This window comes from Pistacia vera, unplaced genomic scaffold (genome assembly GCF_008641045.1).
Source record: "Pistacia vera cultivar Batoury unplaced genomic scaffold, PisVer_v2 Contig93, whole genome shotgun sequence".
NCBI lineage: Eukaryota > Viridiplantae > Streptophyta > Magnoliopsida > Sapindales > Anacardiaceae > Pistacia > Pistacia vera.
In genome coordinates, this window is record NW_022196812.1 from 2,042,437 (window position 1) to 2,066,239 (window position 23,803).

The 23,803-nt window shown below is 35.0% G+C and overlaps 4 protein-coding genes and 1 pseudogene across 5 annotated transcripts; all 5 read left to right on the plus strand.

The window, feature by feature from the left end:
* Window positions 1–4,373: 4,373 nt before the first annotated feature.
* On the plus strand, window positions 4,374–6,060 carry LOC116120291 (GDSL esterase/lipase At2g04570-like). The gene is made up of 3 exons (XM_031406245.1): window positions 4,374–4,773; window positions 4,875–5,373; window positions 5,682–6,060. Exons 1-3 carry the CDS (start codon window positions 4,408–4,410, stop codon window positions 5,873–5,875), a joined length of 1,059 nt encoding a protein of 352 aa, XP_031262105.1. The 5' UTR covers window positions 4,374–4,407; the 3' UTR covers window positions 5,876–6,060.
* A 2,036-nt stretch (window positions 6,061–8,096) lies between these two features.
* LOC116120372 lies at window positions 8,097–9,034 on the plus strand (annotated as a pseudogene).
* A 2,156-nt stretch (window positions 9,035–11,190) lies between these two features.
* LOC116120293 (GDSL esterase/lipase At2g04570-like) lies at window positions 11,191–12,877 on the plus strand. Its single transcript, XM_031406247.1, has 3 exons — window positions 11,191–11,590; window positions 11,692–12,190; window positions 12,499–12,877. Exons 1-3 carry the CDS (start codon window positions 11,225–11,227, stop codon window positions 12,690–12,692), a joined length of 1,059 nt encoding a protein of 352 aa, XP_031262107.1. The 5' UTR covers window positions 11,191–11,224; the 3' UTR covers window positions 12,693–12,877.
* Window positions 12,878–15,064: 2,187 nt separating this feature from the next.
* On the plus strand, window positions 15,065–16,045 carry LOC116120384. The gene has a single exon (XM_031406335.1). It carries the CDS (start codon window positions 15,090–15,092, stop codon window positions 15,726–15,728), a length of 639 nt encoding a protein of 212 aa, XP_031262195.1. The 5' UTR covers window positions 15,065–15,089; the 3' UTR covers window positions 15,729–16,045.
* A 1,650-nt stretch (window positions 16,046–17,695) lies between these two features.
* LOC116120401 (centromere/kinetochore protein zw10 homolog) lies at window positions 17,696–23,746 on the plus strand. 2 transcript variants are annotated; one of them, XM_031406356.1, is made up of 14 exons: window positions 17,696–18,300; window positions 19,018–19,155; window positions 19,569–19,727; window positions 19,875–20,036; window positions 20,139–20,372; window positions 20,454–20,603; window positions 21,105–21,197; window positions 21,671–21,766; window positions 22,061–22,189; window positions 22,304–22,381; window positions 22,477–22,635; window positions 22,729–22,879; window positions 22,984–23,066; window positions 23,182–23,746. In XM_031406356.1, exons 1-14 carry the CDS (start codon window positions 17,752–17,754, stop codon window positions 23,293–23,295), a joined length of 2,295 nt encoding a protein of 764 aa, XP_031262216.1. In that variant the 5' UTR covers window positions 17,696–17,751; the 3' UTR covers window positions 23,296–23,746. The 2 variants fall into 2 exon arrangements, with proteins under 2 accessions (XP_031262216.1, XP_031262217.1); XM_031406357.1 differs by having other exon boundaries at window positions 23,212–23,744.
* Window positions 23,747–23,803: the final 57 nt, after the last annotated feature.

Sequence of the window (23,803 nt, forward strand, 5' to 3'; positions counted from 1 at the left end):
ACAAGGTATTTTGCAGAAGGTTCTATAGTAGTAGGTAATTGTAGAATAGAATAATCAAAAGTCATATGGTCAGATGCTCCAGTATCAATTATCCAACTATTCTTATCAAGGTAAGACATCAAGGCAATAGAATTACCTGCCAAGTTAGCAGTGGGAGGAGAAACATTCTCCTTTCCTAGCAATTGGAGGATGTGATTGTATTGCTCAGTAGTCAGAACAGGACCAACAACTGAATCTCAGTTTCCAATGCTAACCATTGATCCTGAATTTCCCATATCCAATGACTCTGAAGTATGCACCTGATTGACAGTAAATTTTGACTTAGAGTTTGCTTTGCCTTTAGTGAATTGATGGTCAGGTGGATACCCATGCAACTTGTAACAAGTATCTCATTTGTGTCCAGGAATGTGACAAAATTCGCATTCAATGTAGGGCTTCTTCCCCTTATATTTTTGGCGTTGATTCTAACCTTTGCCATTTTCAGAATGATTGGCATAAAGTGCTGTAGTTACTTCTGAATTCAAACTCATCCCTGCCAAAATTTTCTGACTTTCATCTTGATTGACCACTGAATAAGTTTGCTTGACATTCAGTAAAGGATTCATTAGCAAGATTTGGCTTCGAACCATGGAATATGACTCAGTTAATCCCATCAAAAAATGCAGTAATTTCTGCTGATTCAGATGCTCCAAATATGCTTTTGCCGAGGCACTATCAGGTGCAGGAAGACTGATCAAGGAGTCCAACTCATCCCATAATGACTTCAATTTACTATAGTAGCTAGCTACAGAATTAGTTCCTTGAGTTAGGTTAACAATTTCCCAATGCAACCCAAACACTCTAGTGCCACTCACTTTGTTATATTGTTCTTTCAAATCTAGCCAGACCTGTGCAGCACTTGTAGAGTAAACTATACCATTGAAGATCTCTTTCGAGACTGAATTAAAAATCCATGCAAGCACCAGTGAATTACATCTCTCCCATTGTGGAACCAAGCTAGAATGCACAGTCGATTTTGTGCATTTACCATTAACAAATCCAAGTTCATTTTTAGCACAGAGAGAGACCGTCATGGCTCGACTCCAAATGCTGGCTCCAACAAGCTGTTCAGAAACCAGTACAGAGCCGGGTGTATCTGATGGATGGACATACAAAGGAGAGTTGGAGTCAATCGATTGAATGGTAACTTCTTCTGTCGATGTTGCCATATTTGATCAACTAATTATCAAATTGATTGGTCTAGAATCAAATTCAAGTCGAATCCACTAAGCATTTAGACTGAACAGAAAACCTAATTCAAGATTTCAAGCTAAAATTCAAGATCTCAAACTAAAAATTCGAAGGATGAAGCAAAGAAATCAAGTAGAAATCAAGTGTTCAAGCTGATTTGAACTTATCTGAATCAAAAAGCTTCACTCTAATTGACTCATTCTCAGGTGAGGGCTGGAGATTCCGTAGCTCTGATACCATGTTAATAAACGAGAGAAAAGGAAATAGAGCTAAATTTGGGAAAGTGAGAATTTGCTCTTTACTGAATGTTACTGTTCGTTTATATACAGCAGTAACTTCAGTCAACTGAAGTTACTTATTGACTGAAGAATAAAAGTAAATTACATGAATACCCTTTACATCTAATACTACATTTACACCACCCTTTACACCATTTTCATTACATCATGATGTGATATATGCCATAACCATACAAATTTTTAATTATTTTAAATTTTTAATATTCCTTTCATCTATCAATTTTGAGATATTTTTTCCTTCCTAATTCATAAAAGGGCTTGAACTTGTAATCAGTTTCTGTCTTTTACTCTAACCCGATTGNACATTATAATTGAAAATTTTTTATTAAACTAAAATTTGGGTATGGACGGCCTTTATAAACAAAATGCAATGCAAGAGAGAAATGAAATATGTTTTTTAAAACTTGTTTTGGGAGGCCTAAATTTTTAAACATTATAATTGAAAATTTTTTATTAAACTAAAATTTGGGTATGGACGGCCTTTATAAACAAAATGCAATGCAAGAGAGAAATGAAATATGTTTTTTAAAACTTGTTTTGGGAGGCCTAAATTTTTAAACATTATAATTGAAAATTTTTTATTAAACTAAAATTTGGGTATGGACGGCCTTTATAAACAAAATGCAATGCAAGAGAGAAATGAAATATGTTTTTTAAAACTTGTTTTGGGAGGCCTAAATTTTTAAACATTATAATTGAAAATTTTTTATTAAACTAAAATTTGGGTATGGACGGCCTTTATAAACAAAATGCAATGCAAGAGAGAAATGAAATATGTTTTTTAAAACTTGTTTTGGGAGGCCTAAATTTTTAAACATTATAATTGAAAATTTTTTATTAAACTAAAATTTGGGTATGGACGGCCTTTATAAACAAAATGCAATGCAAGAGAGAAATGAAATATGTTTTTTAAAACTTGTTTTGGGAGGCCTAAATTTTTAAACATTATAATTGAAAATTTTTTATTAAACTAAAATTTGGGTATGGACGGCCTTTATAAACAAAATGCAATGCAAGAGAGAAATGAAATATGTTTTTTAAAACTTGTTTTGGGAGGCCTAAATTTTTAAACATTATAATTGAAAATTTTTTATTAAACTAAAATTTGGGTATGGACGGCCTTTATAAACAAAATGCAATGCAAGAGAGAAATGAAATATGTTTTTTAAAACTTGTTTTGGGAGGCCTAAATTTTTAAACATTATAATTGAAAATTTTTTATTAAACTAAAATTTGGGTATGGACGGCCTTTATAAACAAAATGCAATGCAAGAGAGAAATGAAATATGTTTTTTAAAACTTGTTTTGGGAGGCCTAAATTTTTAAACATTATAATTGAAAATTTTTTATTAAACTAAAATTTGGGTATGGACGGCCTTTATAAACAAAATGCAATGCAAGAGAGAAATGAAATATGTTTTTTAAAACTTGTTTTGGGAGGCCTAAATTTTTAAACATTATAATTGAAAATTTTTTATTAAACTAAAATTTGGGTATGGACGGCCTTTATAAACAAAATGCAATGCAAGAGAGAAATGAAATATGTTTTTTAAAACTTGTTTTGGGAGGCCTAAATTTTTAAACATTATAATTGAAAATTTTTTATTAAACTAAAATTTGGGTATGGACGACCGTCCATCTTACATGGACAACCGTCCATTGTATATGGATGTCCGTCCATATAAGATAGATGCCTGTCCATTATTATTTTTAAACTTTTTTGGACCGGCGTCCATCATAGTAAATGAACACCCGTTCATATTATATGGACGATCGTCTATTGATATTGTCGCGGACGATCGTCCATTCGTGATGAACGGTCGTCTATTCACAGAATCAGTATTCTTTGTCCAACATGACCGCATCTTAGTGGATGTTACGTCGTTCTGTAAAAATTTCGGTGCACAAATTCGGTGTTCGTAGCATTACTGTTGTCTTATTTGTGGGTTCTGTGACGCTTTTTTTCACAAATAATTGCTAGTATTATTAGTTTAATTTACGACTGCTACCATACATAAATTTTATACCTAGTTATTCATATAATAATAATGACCCATCATCAACAAAGATATCTTTGTTAATGGTGGGTCACTGTTATTGTCTTGTTCAGTGAATATAATACAGATGAGGTACACTTAGGATTATTCACCCACTATGATAGCAAACCAAGAAAGAGTGAAAGACTATGTCAGTATAGAGGAGAACAGTCCCCAATTTCTTTGGACACACATTAATTAGGCATCTTTAAATTAAAGTTATCACCTCCATTATAGTTGAGAAGCTTTGAATGCCAACGGACTTGCCTACATATACAAAAAGTTGTCTCCTTCATGAGCTGTTACGTGCAACTACTCCATGTTGACATTCTTGATCCCTTTCTCACTCTCCTCCTCACTTTCGTCTTTACTAGTGTGATTACTCATTCGGTGGTGGTAGTTGTGAGTTCAGTACTGTGACTGAAACTCAAATATTCAACCGTTGAGGGGAGATGAAAGCTTAAAACCCCCTATACTAATTAATTACACTAATTATTCAAATGCAGGTAACATTGAAACTACCCTGAAAAGGGACACCTATCTCTTGATTTGATTTGACTGGATTTCTTTTTAATTTTTTCTACTTTAGTTAATGAACATTAAGAAAAAAGAAACGTTAACAAGATCTATCATGCATACAGTATGACAATGGGCCACACAGATATTAAAATCCTTTTGTAAACCATTAAAAGGCTCAACGACTTTTTACACTCTGGCAGTCTAATTAAAGATCAACTAATATATTATATTTATACAGATTCGAATCTCTCCTACACCCTCATTGCATTTGCAATTTTGCACCAACGTTTGTACTGGGAGAGAAGAAGGAGAAAAAAAAAAAAATGGCTTACGCATACTTCATATGGTTCCTTTTAAATCACTTTGTTCTATTTGTAGCCACAATCCAGGCAAAAGTTCCTGCAGTCATTGTGTTTGGAGACTCATCCGTTGATGCAGGAAATAACAATTTTATTCCAACTGTTGCTAGGAGCAATTTCCGGCCATATGGACGTGATTTTACAGGTGGCCATCCCACTGGAAGGTTCTCTAATGGCAGAATCGCCACTGACTTTCTTTCTGAGGCTTTAGGGGTCAAACCAACTATACCAGCCTACTTGGATACGGCATATAACATTTCAGATTTTGCCACCGGAGTTACCTTTGCTTCTGCCGGCTCTGGCTATGACAACGCCACTTCTGATGTGCTGGTTAGTAACTTCACTTTGGTCTCTACATCTACAGTATTTCGGTTGGCGGATTTAATTAATTTTTAAGTTCATTAAATTACGCTTTCCTTTTTGGTTTGTAGTCTGTGATACCTCTATGGAAGGAGCTGGAGTACTACAGGGATTACCAGAAGAAACTGAGAGCTTATCTTGGAGAAAAAAAAGCAGACGAAAGGATTAGTGAGTCTCTACACATAATCAGCGCAGGAACAAACGACTTCCTGGAGAATTACTACGCTTTCCCTAGACCTGGAGGCCGATCTTCCCAGTACAACATCACGGAGTACCAAAATTTTCTGGTAGGAATTGCCGAGAATTTCGTCAAGAACCTGTATGCTCTTGGAGCTAGAAAAATCAGCGTAGGAGGTCTTCCTCCAATGGGGTGTATGCCACTGGAGAGAACCACAAATTTTATGGGAGAGCATCTCTGTGTGGAGAGATACAACATTCTGGCTATGGGATTCAACGATAAACTGAAGAAGTTAACCATAAATTTGAACAAGGAGCTACCTGGAGTCAACCTTGTTTTCTCAAATCCTTATTATGCTTTCATGCATATTTTACGAAATCCTGATAATTATGGTCAGTTAAACGTCATTCCATTCCATGGTTTTCTTATCACTTTTCCTTCTTACAAATTTACACAGGCTGTTAGTGTCTTTAATTGCTGCTCTTCTTTCTTCAACTACCCCTTGGAAGAATATTGAGATTTTCACATTCGCTGGATGGGGGCTTTAATGTTTTCACGCAGGACTCAACATATTTTCAAAAGCATAATTAAAAGCCCAAGTCCAACAAGGCCTAATATTTGTAGATGTTATGTTGGTTCAAATAAGTTTTAATATATAATTAAAAACATAATTAACGATTTGGTATGATATGATATGCAGGGATTGAGGTTACAGAAGTGGCATGTTGCGCAACGGGGATGTTCGAGATGGGTTATGCATGCGCTAGAAACAATCTGTTTACGTGCACAAACGCGGACAAATATGCGTTCTGGGATGCCTTTCATCCTACTCAGAAAACTAATCAAATAATTGCTAATTATTTGATGAAGAATGTCTTTTCCGTCTTTCACTGATCTCCATATTTTGTGCTTTATTATTTGTAATAGTATTACTACTTATGATCAATCTGCCACTCTGTATGCATATGTATATCGTCGTGGCTTTTCCCCGTGTTTATATGAACTAGATTTGTAATATTATTAAATCTGGTCCTTCTGTTTTTGATCTTGATAAAATAAATAATGGCACTGTTTCTGAATATCGATCCACCAATCTTTTTCATGAACATCCTTTTTGTTGTCTTCAACAAATTAATTTGATAATGCCGTCTCTAGAAACTAATCACTCTAAGATAATAGTTAGTATTGGAGCCTCATACCAATTAGACACACGTTCAAATTTATTGGTTTATAAGAGAGAGTAATTTTCTTAGTCAAAAAACTTTATTGGGTAAATAGTTAAACTCCTCTCAAATTCTATCGTAATATTAAAGCTGAGGTTGAGTAATCCTCCCATTCAACCGCTCAAGCCTACTAGTTAAATTACTAAAATAATACAAAAGTTCTCAACAGAATTTATAAAAAAGGGTAATTATCTATTCAACCCCTTAAGCCTATTAGATAGTAAAATAGTACAAAATTTCCTATCAATTTTAAATATTTGCTAATAAAAATATCTAGCCACTCAAGTTGTTCAACAGTCACGTGCATGTTCTTATTTGCTAAAATATTTGAAGATATTTCAAAAAAATAGTCAACTAATTTAATAACTGGTCTGGAATTGCGGATTTGCGGTCGGAAAACTCTATATAAAAAATAATTTCCAAAAATTTATATTCACAATCGAATTTAATGTATCGAGCTAATAAAAATGACTCACCTACCGATTTTTTTATTTTTTTATTTTTTTTAGGATCAAAGGTGTCTGGTTAACTTAACATCAACTAATCTCTTAGGACTTTGAAACTATCGTTCTAATAGTTATTATTATTAGTAATTATAAGATTTAAACTTGAAAGAACATATTAGATCTTTCTTTTATTTTTTTACCCTCAAAAGGACTCGAATAAGAGAAACCATGTAAGATTGTCCTCAAAAAAACCATATTAAATTATTCTTTTGGGATATCACATTAAATTCTCATCTTGTTTTTTAAGAGAACTCATTTTAAGATCATGTTAAATCTTCTTTACTTTTTATTATCAGGTCACCAATAGTGATTACCAATCAACCCAAATTGCAATAAAACTACTTTATATCAATTAATTGATACCATAAAAAATCAAACAGTATTATTGACTGAATAAAAAAGTAATTATTATTGAAGATTTTAAGTTCTAAAATAACAAAAAACAACGGCACATGCATTAATATTGTGTCTTGCCTGGTATATCCAAACATAAAATTTATCTACACAATCTGTCGGCTTTGTTTCATTCTTTTGGCCTTGTCGATAACTCTTAAACTATTGATGATCAAATACCAATCTCTGTACTGTAGGAATCACATGCTTATATTAATTCATTTGTCCAATATTACCCCAATCGCATTTTTGGACTGCATTTAAATTAGCCCTCCGGAGCCATATACAGATAATCCTTGTTAATATCTCCCCTGATTTTTTTATGCTGATTATTTAACGGCATCATGATGATGTTGGGAGAAGGAGAATTGGTGAAGTGGATTCGCACTGGCCCTCAACCACAGCACTAAACAAGTGAGTGTATTACACTACAGTGCTACTCACTACACTAGCGGAGAAGAAGACAGTAATGGTCTTTGCATGCACCGCGTAGCAGTGGATATTTCCAACAGGATTCCTGACCATTTTCTCACTGCTAGTGTCATGCCCACGCTCACTTTCCACGGATTAATTTGCACGTCTCTTGACTACGGGGAATAAGAAGTGAATTTTACTGACTAATAGTTTTAAATTTAATATTATTTAACTTGGGAATAAATTTAGGCATCTTGATACTCTATAATTTTTTCATCATTATAATACTTTAATTTTTTTTGTTTTAATCTAAGTTATAATTTCAATTGGGATTATTTATCATCTTTATAGATTAATTGGAATTTCAAATTTAAGAAGTCATAATATATAATGGAACCGTCAACTAAAGTTATATAATTAATATTCTAATAATATATTCAGCCATCAACTAACTTGTTAGGATATTTACAAAAATTCACCAACCATGCCCTTGTGTTTTGGAAGGTTCTTAATGGCAGAATCGCCACTGACTTTTCTTCTGGACTTTAGGGGTCAAAACAACTATACCAGCCTACTTGGATGCAGCATAACATTTCAGATTTTGCCACCGGAGTTACCTTTGCTTCGCGGCTCTGGCTATGACAACGCCACTTCTGATGTGCTGGTTAGTAACTTCACTTTGGTCTCTACATCTACAGTATTTCGGGTGGCGGATTTAATTAATTTTTAAGTTCATTAAATTACGCTTTCCTTTTTGGTTGTAGTCTGTGATACCTCTATGGAAGGAGCTGGAGTACTACAGGGATTACCAGAAGAAACTGAGAGCTATCTTGGAGGAAAAAAAGCAGACGAAAGGATTAGTGAGTCTCTACACATAATCAGCGCAGGAACAAACGACTTCCTGGAGAATTACTACGCTTTCCCTAGACCTGGAGGCCGATCTTCCAGTACAACATCACGGAGTACCAAAATTTTCTGGTAGGAATTGCCGAGAATTTCGTCAAGAACCTGTATGCTCTTGGAGCTAGAAAAATCAGCGGTAGAGGTCTTCCTCCAATGGGGTATGCCACTGGAGGAACCACAAATTTTATGGGAGGCATCTCTGTGTGGAGAGATACAACATTCTGGCTATGGGATTCAACGATAAACTGAAGAAGTTAACCATAAATTTGAACAAGGAGCTACCTGGAGTCAACCTTGTTTTCTCAAATCTATTTGCTTTCATGCATATTTTACGAAATCCTGATAATATTGGTCAGTTAAACGGCATTCCATTCCATGGTTTTCTTATCACTTTTCCTTCTTACAAATTTACACAGGCTGTTAGTGTCTTAATTGCTGCTCTTCTTTCTTCAACTACCCCTTGGAAGAATATGAGATTTTCACATTCGCTGGATGGGTGGAAAAACCAACAAAATTATGTCAGATCATATAATTCCACAACTAAAATCTCGATTTGCATAATTTTTCAGACTCCAAGGTATTATGCATGGTTTGTAGGCAAGTTTAATTATTAGTGCACCATCGATATCTCGAAACCACTTGATCGATTCCAAAAAAAAAAAAAAAATGGGATTTATCAATCAAACTATAGATTCAACGATCTTTGAGCATCCATAACAGTATAGAAAGATAAAATAGATGTTTCCCTAAATTAATGTAAACATGTACATATTTTTAGCAACTAATGCATGCATGATTTGTAATAGTTTGTAGCAGCTGCGGTGCTTAAATAAATATTTTTATGAATTTACTTTACTCTTGGAACTTTTTTATTGATGTCTTCTCGCCTCTCGCCCTCAAATTATTTAATTAATCTCTTTATTAAGCCTCCCAAACAGAAGTTGATGGGTCCATTGTCTTATGAAAAATGCTACAGACACCAAATACTGGTACCAAAATTTTACACCAATCTATGTGGCATCTGACTCAAACATGCCACGTAGGATACAACACAAGTATTCAATGAATAAACAGTCATCCAACAATTATGGACACCCGTCTATATTTTATGAACGACCGTTCATCACGAATGGACAAGAATCCATAAAATATCAATAGACTCTCGTCCATATATTATGGATGGGAGTCCTTTTACTATGGACGATCATCCACATAATTTTAGATGAAATATTCATTTTTAAAACACAAAATTTTTAGATGAAATAAAAGAAAAAAAAAACTTTGATTTTAAGTGAAAGCAAGGACGCCAGTCCATCTAATGAGTGGACGGGCGTCCATTCTTGATTTTTTTTTTTTTCAATTTTTTTTTTTCATTTATAAACAAAATGCAATGCAAGAGAGAAATGAAATATGTTTTTTAAAACCTGTTTTGGGAGGCCTAAATTTTTAAACATTCTAATTGAAAATTTTAAAGAAATTTTTTTATTAAACTAAAATTTGGGTATGGACAGCCGTCCATCTTACACGTACAACAGTCCATTGTCCATATACACAGGTGTCCATATAAGATGAATGTCTGTCCATTATTTGTTTTTAAACTTTTTTGGACGGGTGTCCATCTTAGTAAATAGACACTGATTCATATTATATGGACGATCGTCCATTGATATTGTCGTGGACGATCGTTCATTCGTGATGAACGGTCGTCCATAACATATGGACGGCCGTCCGTGTAAGATAGACGGTCGTCTATTTACAGAATCAATATTTTCTGTCCAATGTGACCGCGTCTTAGTGGAGGCCATGTCGTTCAGTAAAAAAATTCGGTGCACAAATTCGGTATCCATAGCATTACTGTTGTCTTATTTGTGGGTTATGTGACGCTTTTTTTCACAAATAATTGCTAGTATTATTAGTTTAATTTACGACTGCTACCATACATAAATTTTATACCTAGTTATTCATATAATAATAAGGACCCATCATTAACAAAGATATCTTTGTTAATGGTGGGTCACTGTTATTGTCTTGTTCAGTGAATATAATACAGATGAGGTACACTCAGGATTATTCACCCACTATGATAGCAAACCAAGAAAGAGTGAAAGACTATGTCAGTATAGAGGAGAACAGTCCCCAATTTCTTTGGACACACATTAATTAGGCATCTTTAAATTAAAGTTATCACCTCCATTCTAGTTGAGAAGCTTTGAATGCCAACGGACTTGCCTACATATACAAAAAGTTGTCTCCTTCATGAGCTGTTACGTGCAACTACTCCATGTTGACATTCTTGATCCCTTTCTCACTCTCCTCCTCACTTTCGTCTTTACTAGTGTGATTACTCATTCGGTGGTGGTAGTTGTGAGTTCAGTACTGTGACTGAAACTCAAATATTCAACCGTTGAGGGGAGATGAAAGCTTAAAACCCCCTATACTAATTAATTACACTAATTATTCAAATGCAGGTAACATTGAAACTACCCTGAAAAGGGACACCTATCTCTTGATTTGATTTGACTGGATTTCTTTTTAATTTTTTCTACTTTAGTTAATGAACATTAAGAAAAAAGAAACGTTAACAAGATCTATCATGCATACAGTATGACAATGGGCCACACAGATATTAAAATCCTTTTGTAAACCATTAAAAGGCTCAACGACTTTTTACACTCTGGCAGTCTAATTAAAGATCAACTAATATATTATATTTATACAGATTCGAATCTCTCCTACACCCTCATTGCATTTGCAATTTTGCACCAACGTTTGTACTGGGAGAGAAGAAGGAGAAAAAAAAAAAAATGGCTTACGCATACTTCATATGGTTCCTTTTAAATCACTTTGTTCTATTTGTAGCCACAATCCAGGCAAAAGTTCCTGCAGTCATTGTGTTTGGAGACTCATCCGTTGATGCAGGAAATAACAATTTTATTCCAACTGTTGCTAGGAGCAATTTCCGGCCATATGGACGTGATTTTACAGGTGGCCATCCCACTGGAAGGTTCTCTAATGGCAGAATCGCCACTGACTTTCTTTCTGAGGCTTTAGGGGTCAAACCAACTATACCAGCCTACTTGGATACGGCATATAACATTTCAGATTTTGCCACCGGAGTTACCTTTGCTTCTGCCGGCTCTGGCTATGACAACGCCACTTCTGATGTGCTGGTTAGTAACTTCACTTTGGTCTCTACATCTACAGTATTTCGGTTGGCGGATTTAATTAATTTTTAAGTTCATTAAATTACGCTTTCCTTTTTGGTTTGTAGTCTGTGATACCTCTATGGAAGGAGCTGGAGTACTACAGGGATTACCAGAAGAAACTGAGAGCTTATCTTGGAGAAAAAAAAGCAGACGAAAGGATTAGTGAGTCTCTACACATAATCAGCGCAGGAACAAACGACTTCCTGGAGAATTACTACGCTTTCCCTAGACCTGGAGGCCGATCTTCCCAGTACAACATCACGGAGTACCAAAATTTTCTGGTAGGAATTGCCGAGAATTTCGTCAAGAACCTGTATGCTCTTGGAGCTAGAAAAATCAGCGTAGGAGGTCTTCCTCCAATGGGGTGTATGCCACTGGAGAGAACCACAAATTTTATGGGAGAGCATCTCTGTGTGGAGAGATACAACATTCTGGCTATGGGATTCAACGATAAACTGAAGAAGTTAACCATAAATTTGAACAAGGAGCTACCTGGAGTCAACCTTGTTTTCTCAAATCCTTATTATGCTTTCATGCATATTTTACGAAATCCTGATAATTATGGTCAGTTAAACGTCATTCCATTCCATGGTTTTCTTATCACTTTTCCTTCTTACAAATTTACACAGGCTGTTAGTGTCTTTAATTGCTGCTCTTCTTTCTTCAACTACCCCTTGGAAGAATATTGAGATTTTCACATTCGCTGGATGGGGGCTTTAATGTTTTCACGCAGGACTCAACATATTTTCAAAAGCATAATTAAAAGCCCAAGTCCAACAAGGCCTAATATTTGTAGATGTTATGTTGGTTCAAATAAGTTTTAATATATAATTAAAAACATAATTAACGATTTGGTATGATATGATATGCAGGGATTGAGGTTACAGAAGTGGCATGTTGCGCAACGGGGATGTTCGAGATGGGTTATGCATGCGCTAGAAACAATCTGTTTACGTGCACAAACGCGGACAAATATGCGTTCTGGGATGCCTTTCATCCTACTCAGAAAACTAATCAAATAATTGCTAATTATTTGATGAAGAATGTCTTTTCCGTCTTTCACTGATCTCCATATTTTGTGCTTTATTATTTGTAATAGTATTACTACTTATGATCAATCTGCCACTCTGTATGCATATGTATATCGTCGTGGCTTTTCCCCGTGTTTATATGAACTAGATTTGTAATATTATTAAATCTGGTCCTTCTGTTTTTGATCTTGATAAAATAAATAATGGCACTGTTTCTGAATATCGATCCACCAATCTTTTTCATGAACATCCTTTTTGTTGTCTTCAACAAATTAATTTGATAATGCCGTCTCTAGAAACTAATCACTCTAAGATAATAGTTAGTATTGGAGCCTCATACCAATTAGACACACGTTCAAATTTATTGGTTTATAAGAGAGAGTAATTTTCTTAGTCAAAAAACTTTATTGGGTAAATAGTTAAACTCCTCTCAAATTCTATCGTAATATTAAAGCTGAGGTTGAGTAATCCTCCCATTCAACCGCTCAAGCCTACTAGTTAAATTACTAAAATAATACAAAAGTTCTCAACAGAATTTATAAAAAAGGGTAATTATCTATTCAACCCCTTAAGCCTATTAGATAGTAAAATAGTACAAAATTTCCTATCAATTTTAAATATTTGCTAATAAAAATATCTAGCCACTCAAGTTGTTCAACAGTCACGTGCATGTTCTTATTTGCTAAAATATTTGAAGATATTTCAAAAAAATAGTCAACTAATTTAATAACTGGTCTGGAATTGCGGATTTGCGGTCGGAAAACTCTATATAAAAAATAATTTCCAAAAATTTATATTCACAATCGAATTTAATGTATCGAGCTAATAAAAATGACTCACCTACCGATTTTTTTATTTTTTTATTTTTTTTAGGATCAAAGGTGTCTGGTTAACTTAACATCAACTAATCTCTTAGGACTTTGAAACTATCGTTCTAATAGTTATTATTATTAGTAATTATAAGATTTAAACTTGAAAGAACATATTAGATCTTTCTTTTATTTTTTTACCCTCAAAAGGACTCGAATAAGAGAAACCATGTAAGATTGTCCTCAAAAAAACCATATTAAATTATTCTTTTGGGATATCACATTAAATTCTCATCTTGTTTTTTAAGAGAACTCATTTTAAGATCATGTTAAATCTTCTTTACTTTTTATTATCAGGTCACCAATAGTGATTACCAATCAACCCAAATTGCAATAAAACTACTTTATATCAATTAATTGATACCATAAAAAATCAAACAGTATTATTGACTGAATAAAAAAGTAATTATTATTGAAGATTTTAAGTTCTAAAATAACAAAAAACAACGGCACATGCATTAATATTGTGTCTTGCCTGGTATATCCAAACATAAAATTTATCTACACAATCTGTCGGCTTTGTTTCATTCTTTTGGCCTTGTCGATAACTCTTAAACTATTGATGATCAAATACCAATCTCTGTACTGTAGGAATCACATGCTTATATTAATTCATTTGTCCAATATTACCCCAATCGCATTTTTGGACTGCATTTAAATTAGCCCTCCGCAGCCATATACAGATAATCCTTGTTAATATCTCCCCTGATTTTTGTGTGCTGATTATTTAACGGCATCATGATGATGTTGGGAGAAGGAGAATTGGTGAAGTGGATTCGCACTGGCCCTCAACCACAGCACTAAACAAGTGAGTGTATTACACTACAGTGCTACTCACTACACGAGCGGAGAAGAAAACAGTAATGGTCTTTGCATGCACCGCGTAGCAGTGGATATTTCCAACAGGATTCCTGACCATTTTCTCACTACTAGTGTTATGCCCACGCTCACTTTCCACGGATTGATTTGCACGTCTCTTGACTACGGGGAATAATAAGTGTATTTTACTGACTAATAGTTTTAAATTTAATATTATTTAACTTGGGAATAAATTTAGGCATCTTGATACTCTATAATTTTTTCATCATTATAATACTTTAATTTTTTTTGTTTTAATCTAAGTTATAATTTCAATTGGGATTATTTATCATCTTTATAGATTAATTGGAATTTCAAATTTAAGAAGTCATAATATATAATGGAACCGTCAACTAAAGTTATATAATTAATATTCTAATAATATATTCAGCCATCAACTAACTTGTTAGGATATTTACAAAAATTCACCAACCATGCCCTTGTGTTTGTCCTTCTCATCACTCTCTTAGTGTCATTAAACTAAATAAACTAGTATTAAATTTGATTATTTGGGTCTATTATAGCATTTTATTCCTTATTGGTCAAGTTAATTTTAATATTTTTCAAATGTAAACATGGTCAAGTTGTAGGCGCGTCGGTCAATTACGACACTTCTTCACATCACATAACACCCTATATAAAAAGACGAGAGAGAACTAAACCCTCGTAGATAAGAATACTCCAAGCCAAAGCCATAACTCAACCATGAAGAAGCTCAACAGGAAAGGCAAAGTGCACCCATCGCCCGCACCATTACCAACCATCTCTGACCAGCACTTAACGTTACTCCCGGCAACAATCCTAATCCTAGCTGCAACTCTTTCGCCTGAAGACAAACAAGTCTTGGCATATCTCCTCTCATGCTCTGGCTGCACTAACGCCACCACTGCTGATAACTTTAACAAAACTACCCAGAAAAGTAGTGTTCGTGTTGATGGTGGTGGCGGTGACCATGTGCCTATATTTGAATGCAACTGTTTTAGGTGTTACATGAGTTTTTGGGCTCGCTGGGACACGTCACCAAACCGTCAACTTATTCATGAGATTATCGAGGCCTATGAGGAAGGATTGGTTAAAGAGAAGAAGACTCTGAAAAAGAAGAAGAGGGGGAATTCAAGGAAGAAAGTTTCTGATGAGTCAAAAGATGGTGACAAGGACGAGTTGGGAAATTCAGGCTCGTCAGTGGAAATGAGTTGTGGTTGTGGGGCTGATGCCGCCGCCGCCTCAGAGGACCTTGATCTGGTTGGTGGTGGTGAAGATGGTGATAAGGTAGATTTGGAGAAAGGGTCTTTGAGAAAGATTGTGAGCTTCCTCGGAGAAAGAATTCTGGGATTTTGGGCATAGGAATTAGATTAATTTTCTCTGCAAGAGAGAAAATTGTGTTTTGTTCACTCTATATTTCCTTCCTCTTTTCCCATTTGTACAATATTATTATCAGCAATTTTCTTAAGCTAGATTATTTGTTCTATGGGTCATTTGATTTTCTCCATTTTTCCCAGGTATCAAACTTTTGATCAGTAGTCTGATCAATATATCTGGTTCGTATGTATGTAAATTTTTGCTATCGGTTTTTGCCTTGTGTATAACATTTCTTATTCGTTCGGGATTGAATGTGGAGCCTGCTGTATGGAATATAAGTTTGAAAGTGTCAAAGTCAACATATTTCAGCGTTTATGAATAGGAATAGAGCCATAGACGAAACTTGACACGGTCAAACTTTGACTTATCAACGCTGAAATGCAGATTTCCGTGCCTCCCGTCTGGCCCCGTCATTTTGGAGCTTTAACTGAGAAAACAACGTATTCCCACTAGAGGTTTGGTCTAAATCGGTATGTATGGTTGCATTATTCCAGATTTTAACTATTAAGGTATCATTGTTGGTGATTTTTAGGTTGTAAGGGGTGTTATTATCATAATGCTCTTTACAGATAAATTAATAAACTATTTTTTAATCCCCAAATTAGTAGAATTATTTAATCTGCATACTTTCAAATTTATTTCAATAACACCTTTGACGATTGTGCACTCTCTCAGTTTTTGCCTGATCTGGGTTGTTTCCTATGGAGTTGAACCCCCTTGCCACCTCCATCATCTTCCCCATAGTCCATACTCCAAAACTCCCCTATTTTCAAACTCATTGACCCCTCCGATCGCCGGTGTCATTAGGTTTAAGGTTTCGTTATTCTTTGCCAGATTTCAGCCGATTCTGGTAGCCAAAATCCAATTGGACACCAACATCGCAACTAGCTTCTTCAACTCTACAAAACCACTCTATCCCCAGTAATCGATTAGTCGTCGTTTGCCAGCCGAGAGGTTCGTGTTCATCGCATTTTTTGGTAAAATGGTGGGCGGCAAATGGTGAGCTGTTGTGGCCGGGAAGGTTAGGGGTTTTGTAGGGAAGGGAACGAAGAGTCAAACAGTGGTGGTGGTTGGGGTGGTTTTCGCCACTCAAAATGGTCAAAAATCGGCAAAAAGAAGTCACATGATGCGGTTGCCATGGCGGGCGATCAGTGAGTGATGAGGCCTGGAGGGGGTGAATGGTGAGGTTTTGTAGAGGGGAAGATGAGGGTTTGAATGGTGGTGACAAGGGTGGTGATTTTGGGTGGAAGAATTGTTGAAAAAAGGGCGAAAAAAGCCAAGGGCGACGCTTGCTAACATGTGCCGTATCCTGCAAAATGGCCACTTTACCCTTTAACCGTTATATTAATCAATTTTATTTACATTACTTTAAAGGTGTGGATCTAGAATAAATGCAACCACAGTTACCAACTTGAGGTTTTGCCAAACCTCGGGTGGGAATATGTCGTTTGCTCTTAACTTAATTTATTTCAGTTTCATGACTTAATTTATTAAACAAGAAACATAAAGTGCCTGTTTTTGCATAATTTCAATGGAATTGATACTGTGGTACAATTGTTTGGTGAGATTTATTAAGTTAATGTAATATGCGATGTAACTAATGAAGAATCAACAAATTCACCTGTTTATGTTCATTTCATTTGGCATTCACACCTGTTGAATTTTTAGATTGGTTTCATGCATGTGGCAAGTCTATACACTTGTGAAATGTAACTGTCAATATAATTTTTTAAGTAACCTTTCACACAAATTGGTAGGTAATCAGGTCCAAGATTCACATTTAAGATTTAGAATATCTCTTTTCATATATACCAGCCCATTAACTTCAAAGGTGGAAACCCAAGCCCTATAAAGTTTAAGCCCAAGCTAGGCCCATTCAACAATACGCTTCGGCGCACATTAGTCCTCGCCACCATAGCTCTCCAGTTACGCATTACGCTCTCTGCCTCATTTCAAATAAACAACTTCTTCATTCCTCCAAATTTCGTCAGACCAATCACTCACCATCATGGACGCACTCTTCGAAACAATCAACGTTCGAGATCTTCTCTCCACTCACGATCTATCAGACCCCACCTCACCGCTCTCCGCACCCGATCTCCGCCTTCTAATCTCCCGCCTCGAGTCACACTCCCTTCAAATCAAATCCAAAGTCCAGTCCTACATCGTATCTCACCGCCAGGACTTCGCTTCACTCTTCTCTGTCTGCAACGACGCTGTTTCGCGAACAGAAGAAATTTCTACCAAGTTATCAGAGATCTTGGAATTGATCTCCGACCATCCGATAGACGCGGAGGTTAGGGAAATAATTGAGGAGGTGAGTGAGAAGATGAGAGAGGTGAGGGTAAAAAGGGAAATGCTGGAGTTGGTGAGACTAATTGTGAGAATCTATGAGAGGTTACAGGGAGTGAGAGAGGCTGTGAGAGATGGACGGTTGAGATTTGCTGCTGAAGAAGTGAGGGAGTTGAAGAAAGCTTTGAGAATTGGTGATGAGAATGAGAGAGAGCCAATAGTGTACGGTTTGCTGAGGAAAGAGTGGCTCCATTGCTTCGAGGAGGTAGCGATTGTGTTTATTTATTTATGGTATATTATTATTATCGTTTTTTTGAAGAATTTGTTTGGTTGCTGAGAAAATCGAGGAAAATGAGAGAAAAGGGAAATTTTAGTTGAATTTAAGTGAAATAACTGCCAATATGCATGCGTAGGGAAATTCAATCGTACTTCAAGTTACTGATTATGAGGAAATATGTCTATATATAATAATAATAATAATAATAATAATAATAATAATAATAATAATAAAAAATATGTATAACTTAATATAAAGCTTGATTCAACTTATTTGAAATATATGACATGCATGAGGCTGAATAGAATGTTCAGCTTTTAGTATGGAATGTAAAATACTAAAATTTAGTAATTTATAAAAACTCGTGGTATGAGGACTTAAGACTTCTAATATGAATTTGAAGTTGCAATATGAGAGTGTCAGTTTGGAATCAGTACCTACTATAGGCACACATATTTAAAATCGCAAGATTATGAAACCTAGGATGGTTCTAACCTTGGATGCATAGGAAACTGCAGGTCTGCTGTATTACTATTTCTGTTGTTTAATTCTTCTAGTGTCGAAAAAAGTTAAATTAAGCTAAATATTCTTGTAAGACTTGTGGGTTCTTGGATGTTTATTTTGGTGAGCTGTGTTTGTTTTATTTTGTGATTTTTATATTGAGTTTGTGATTGGTTTTTAGAGGAACTGGATTTGGGTTTGTAGATACAAGAATTGCTTGTGAAGTACATGGAAAGTGCAGTGCGGTTTGAGCGAGAATCTAATAGAGTTTTGGTTAACTATCGGTTAAATGTTGATGGAATTGATGGGATTGAACTTCGTACAGTTTTGGAAGCAATGGAGGTGAGTTTTGCACCTTATGTTTTACGTTGATTTTTGCACAACTGTATTTCTTTGCCTAGACCTAGTGTAACAGATATCATGAAGAGAGTATAAGTAAAATGACCTCTTGGAAAACATTACTGCATAAGTTTCTTGCAAATTTTGTGAGTTTTATTCATTTTGACGAAATTTTTTTCTCCATAGAATATTTAGTTAAGCCTCTATGTATCTTGGTGGTCAGTTAATTTTGACATCTTCAATATGCTTCATGGGTGAAATATTTTGGGAGAAATGTTATTTTGATCCTTGGATGGTTCTCCTTATAAATATTTCTTTTGAAACAGACTGATGCATTACCATTGACTTTTTAAAGTGGACATTGCTTTTGTTACTTGCCGCATATTTATATATTAATTGTTAAAGGGCTTCTGTAGGCAGTTGGAATATTGAATTATGGGCTTGCGAAAGTAGCAGATTTGATGGTGAAGTATGTTATCACTCCTGCTGTTAATGGATCACCTATCACATTTGTGGAAGAGTTAAATGAAGGAGCTGAGGCAACATTGAAGATCATACCATCAGTTGATTCTAAAGTAATTATTATACATCAACTTCTGCATCGATTCGTTTATTGCTTTACATTATTCTGTCCACTCACTAAGGGTTTTTATCCACTCTGCAATTGATACTTTGGTGCAGTTTGTTATATGTCATTTGAACATTTCTTCTGTAATTTTCAGATTGAAAATGCAGATGGAAAAACCATCTATTCTGGGATTATTCAAGTTATTAAGTTTAACTACAAATGCATATGCTTCCAAAATGGTTCCTGGGTCCAGTGCTTGGGAAGATTGACGTGGCCAAGGATTTCGGAACTGATTATTTCCAAATTTCTCTCAAAGGTTTGTCAGTTAACACTTTGAAGTAGGTCTACAATAATTTGCTTTTTCTGCCTGATGTATCTGAAAGTCATCCTACAAATCATGCATTATCTTTTGTTTCAGGTTGTGCCTGAAGATGCTTCGAAGCTGGCTGACTTTCAGAAGATCATTGAATACACTTCTGAATTTGAGGCTGCTTTAAAGGAGATGAGGTTCATTTCAGCCTCTGATAATGAGGATGAAAGACTGAGCAATTTTGCTGAAAATGTTGAGGTGCACTTTGCATCTAAGAAGAAGACAGAAATTTTGGCAAAGGCTAGAAATTTGCTTCTACAGTGTGACTTTGCTGTTCCTGAAGTGAGTTTCCATCACTGTAATACATATTTTTCGAGCTGTTTGTTCTATAACTCTGCATAATCAATTTTTTTTTCCCCACAGGGATATACTAGGGAAAGTCCTAGATGGAAGAATGATAGGTGGGCTGAACATTCCCCTGAGCATCTTGTGGACTTGCTGTTTTTGTCTGACAGGTGTGTGGTATCCAAAGCAGCTTCTCAACTTATGAAGTTAGTGCATCAGACACTTCAGGTAATTAATTCAAGAGATATGATAATCTGATTTGACTTGATTATGCATTTGTATCATAAATGTGTGGGTTCTTTTATAGCCTGAGTCATTGGGTTCCTCCTCATGATGTATCAAACACCATTTTTTTTTTTTTTTGGTGTGTTTTCCTTAGGATCTTTTTGAATTAAATATATATATATAAGATTAAAGGTAGGAAGGTATTCATAAATGCAATTGTTAGTCACACTTGCAGCAACAGAATTCTTTATTATCTTTCCCTTTTACCATAGATAACGTATTCTTATTTCTATAATCTAAACAAGTTTTGATCATGTGATGCTGGTGCTTTTTATTCCCTTTTAAACTTAGGTTTTAAAAAACAATCATTTAACTTAAACTAGGTTTTTCTTTTACTAAAGTACCACATGTGCAATTCATAAATGAAATGACTTTTAGCATGTTTGTAGATTTAATATCTTGAGGACATTACTGTTAAATTGTGAGTAACCAAAGTCTCTGCAGGATGTTTGCTTGTCATCCACAAGAGTTGCATTGGAATTCCATCGTACTGCTAGGGATGCTATACTGCTCTATGAAGCTGTCATTCTTGTCAAGGTTAGTGCTCAGAGGGGAGTGGCATAAAATGAAATTTGCTACATGAATCTTCTTATAGATTTAGTTAGCATATAAACGTGAAAGTTCAGTAAAATTTTGAAATAATTGGTTTTATTCCTTGTTGGTTTAAAGTCGCTTGTGCTGTCTTCATTAGGTACTTTAAAGATTGTCACTTGGCCTCACTTGGGGTCCTGCAGAAATCTATGTTGTATGCAATTTCGTCTTCTCTTTTTATTTATATCAGTTGCTTTGAGTTCACAATATGTACCAGCGGTTCTGTTTCAAGTTAATATCATTTTTAGTTTAAAGCAAATCCTGCAATCTTTATGGAGTAAAAATCTGTTAAGTTAATTCTAGTATATTTTATCTTCACCAAAGCTGTGCTTGCTGTATGGGTAGTTAGATGTGGTACTTATATATCTTTGATGGCCTGTCATGATTATTTTATTAACCTTAACTTTTGGCCAATGAAGCTAGAAAGGCAGCTTGATGGCATCAACCAGGTTGCAGCCCTCATTCACAACGATTGTCTTTATTTATCCCAGGAGATACTCGGGCTAGCATTTGAGGTATGCACAAAGTGCCATAACATAGATTTGTTTATATTTTGTTATTCTTTTGTAACCTCTCTCTGCCCTTATCTACTTTACAAATAAATGGTTTCTTGGATAGGTTCTTGACATCATGATTTTCATAACTTGATCTGTTTATTTGATGCTGGTGCACTATTTTTTTTTATCCTGTATAAAGATTTGTTTAGTTGTTTTACCAAAATTGCCTCTTTGTTATTGGGGAAACTCAATCTTAATTGTCTTATGATGGACAAAACTTGGACTTTAATACTTTTCATCCACATTTTTCAGTATCAGTCCGACTTTCCAAGTTCCATTAAGGAACATGCTGTGTTTGTTGATATGGCTCCAAGATTTCATCTAATGGCTGAAGAAATACTGCAGAGGCAAATTCAGCTTGTTATTTTTAATTTGAGAGAGGTAAAGTTGTTACATCGTTCAGATTTGACATTGGCCAGAACATTTTGAAAGTTATCAGCTTTATGAATAGGTAAATTCACTGTTTTAATGTTGTGTTTATCTTTTTATTGTTAGGCTATAGATGGTGCTGATGGATTTCAGAATACTCATCACATGCAACAATATGAATCTGCAAAGTTCAGTATAGATCAGGTAGCTTGGCTGTCTATTTTATGGTCCTCCTTCTGCATACTATTTCTCTGCCATTTTTTCTCCCTTCTAATGAAGATAAACGTTTTCTTCGTCAGGTTGTTTTCATTCTTGAGAAAGTACATATTATATGGGAGCCTCTCTTGCTGCCTTTAACTTTTAAGAGAAGCATGTGTACGGTTTTAGAGTCAGTGTTTTCAAGAATCACAAGAGACATTCTCCTTATAGATGATATGGCAGCAGAAGAAACATTGCGGGTATAATATTCAGTTTCAGTCTTCATTCAAGTAATTGGAAATTTTTTACCCTTTTAAGATTTAGAATACAGCTAATTGGTTGACATTTTTCAGCTTCAAAGACTGATACATCTGATGCTTGAAAACTTATCATCTTTATTGGAGTCCATAACTGCTGTCAAGCAAAAGGGAAAGGCAGAAGAGGAATCTGCACGCCCTCTTGATGATTTCATACCATCTCTACGCAAGATCCGGAAACTGGCAGGTATGTTTTCTCACTGTTGACTGATTTCTCTCTTAAAATTGGTAATCTGCAGGTGCCTTGTGGCCAGAATTGTCGTTTAATTTTCATCTTTTAAATTTGGCCAGAATTGCTAGATATGCCTTTAAAATCCATTACAACAGATTGGGAAAGCGGAGAACTGTTCAGTTGTGGTTTTGCATTATCAGAGGTATAAATATTTGTTGGATTAAGTGATACGTTGTATACCTTTCTTTGGTTCTTTTTACTTTTGCTATATAATTATATTTTATGGTTTTAAATCAATTTTAAGTGTTCCTCTTCAGTGTGTTCCCAATGTCTTAACATTTTGGCAGGTACAAGATTTCATCAAAGCCATATTTGCGGATTCACCTTTAAGGGAAGAATGCTTATGGAGGATAGAAAACGTGAGCTTGTAAAATTTAGGAAAATTGTTTGCACCAGAAAGAAAGAGATGAAAATACCAACATTTTGCAGCACCGCAGGGGAGCTGATGCAGTTAACACTCCCACATTAACGAAAAGAGGCTGTTTTGGTGTATCTCCTTTGTGATGAAAACTTAATTTCTGTACTCATAATTTCCTTTTGTACATCCATCCTTTTCAATTAGAGAGGGAGAAATAGTCTGTTCATAGTTTTTTTTTTTTTTTGAAACCTCATGTACAACACATTTCTCCTCAGATAATTTATATGGTTAAATTAAGCATCGGCTAGACAGTAGACACCTTTGAATTTACTACCAGTGAGATGAGACAGATTTTGTAGATCTCTAGTCGAAATTTATGATTTTGGTAGAATTGAAGATGATGGATGAATTGGAAAGGTGTTAAAATAATGTGGAGGTGGCGGATTGATTTGGATGTATGCAAAATTTTGATTAATTTTGGAAATTGAGATAATCGGGTTGCTTATAAATCTTGTTTTGGA

Bases quoted from the DNA above. Each gene is read 5' to 3' on its own strand.
- LOC116120293 (XM_031406247.1), top strand. From the start codon at position 11,225: ATGGCTTACGCATACTTCATATGGTTCCTTTTAAATCACTTTGTTCTA. The intron at 11,591-11,691 runs GTTAGTAACTTC...TTTGGTTTGTAG, and splicing joins ACGCCACTTCTGATGTGCTG to TCTGTGATACCTCTATGGAA. The intron at 12,191-12,498 runs GTCAGTTAAACG...TATGATATGCAG, and splicing joins ACGAAATCCTGATAATTATG to GGATTGAGGTTACAGAAGTG.
- LOC116120291 (XM_031406245.1), top strand. From the start codon at position 4,408: ATGGCTTACGCATACTTCATATGGTTCCTTTTAAATCACTTTGTTCTA. The intron at 4,774-4,874 runs GTTAGTAACTTC...TTTGGTTTGTAG, and splicing joins ACGCCACTTCTGATGTGCTG to TCTGTGATACCTCTATGGAA. The intron at 5,374-5,681 runs GTCAGTTAAACG...TATGATATGCAG, and splicing joins ACGAAATCCTGATAATTATG to GGATTGAGGTTACAGAAGTG.
- LOC116120401 (XM_031406356.1), top strand. From the start codon at position 17,752: ATGGACGCACTCTTCGAAACAATCAACGTTCGAGATCTTCTCTCCACT. The intron at 19,728-19,874 runs GTAATTATTATA...TGTAATTTTCAG, and splicing joins TACCATCAGTTGATTCTAAA to ATTGAAAATGCAGATGGAAA. The intron at 22,382-22,476 runs GTAGCTTGGCTG...TTTCTTCGTCAG, and splicing joins CAAAGTTCAGTATAGATCAG to GTTGTTTTCATTCTTGAGAA.
- LOC116120384 (XM_031406335.1), top strand. From the start codon at position 15,090: ATGAAGAAGCTCAACAGGAAAGGCAAAGTGCACCCATCGCCCGCACCA.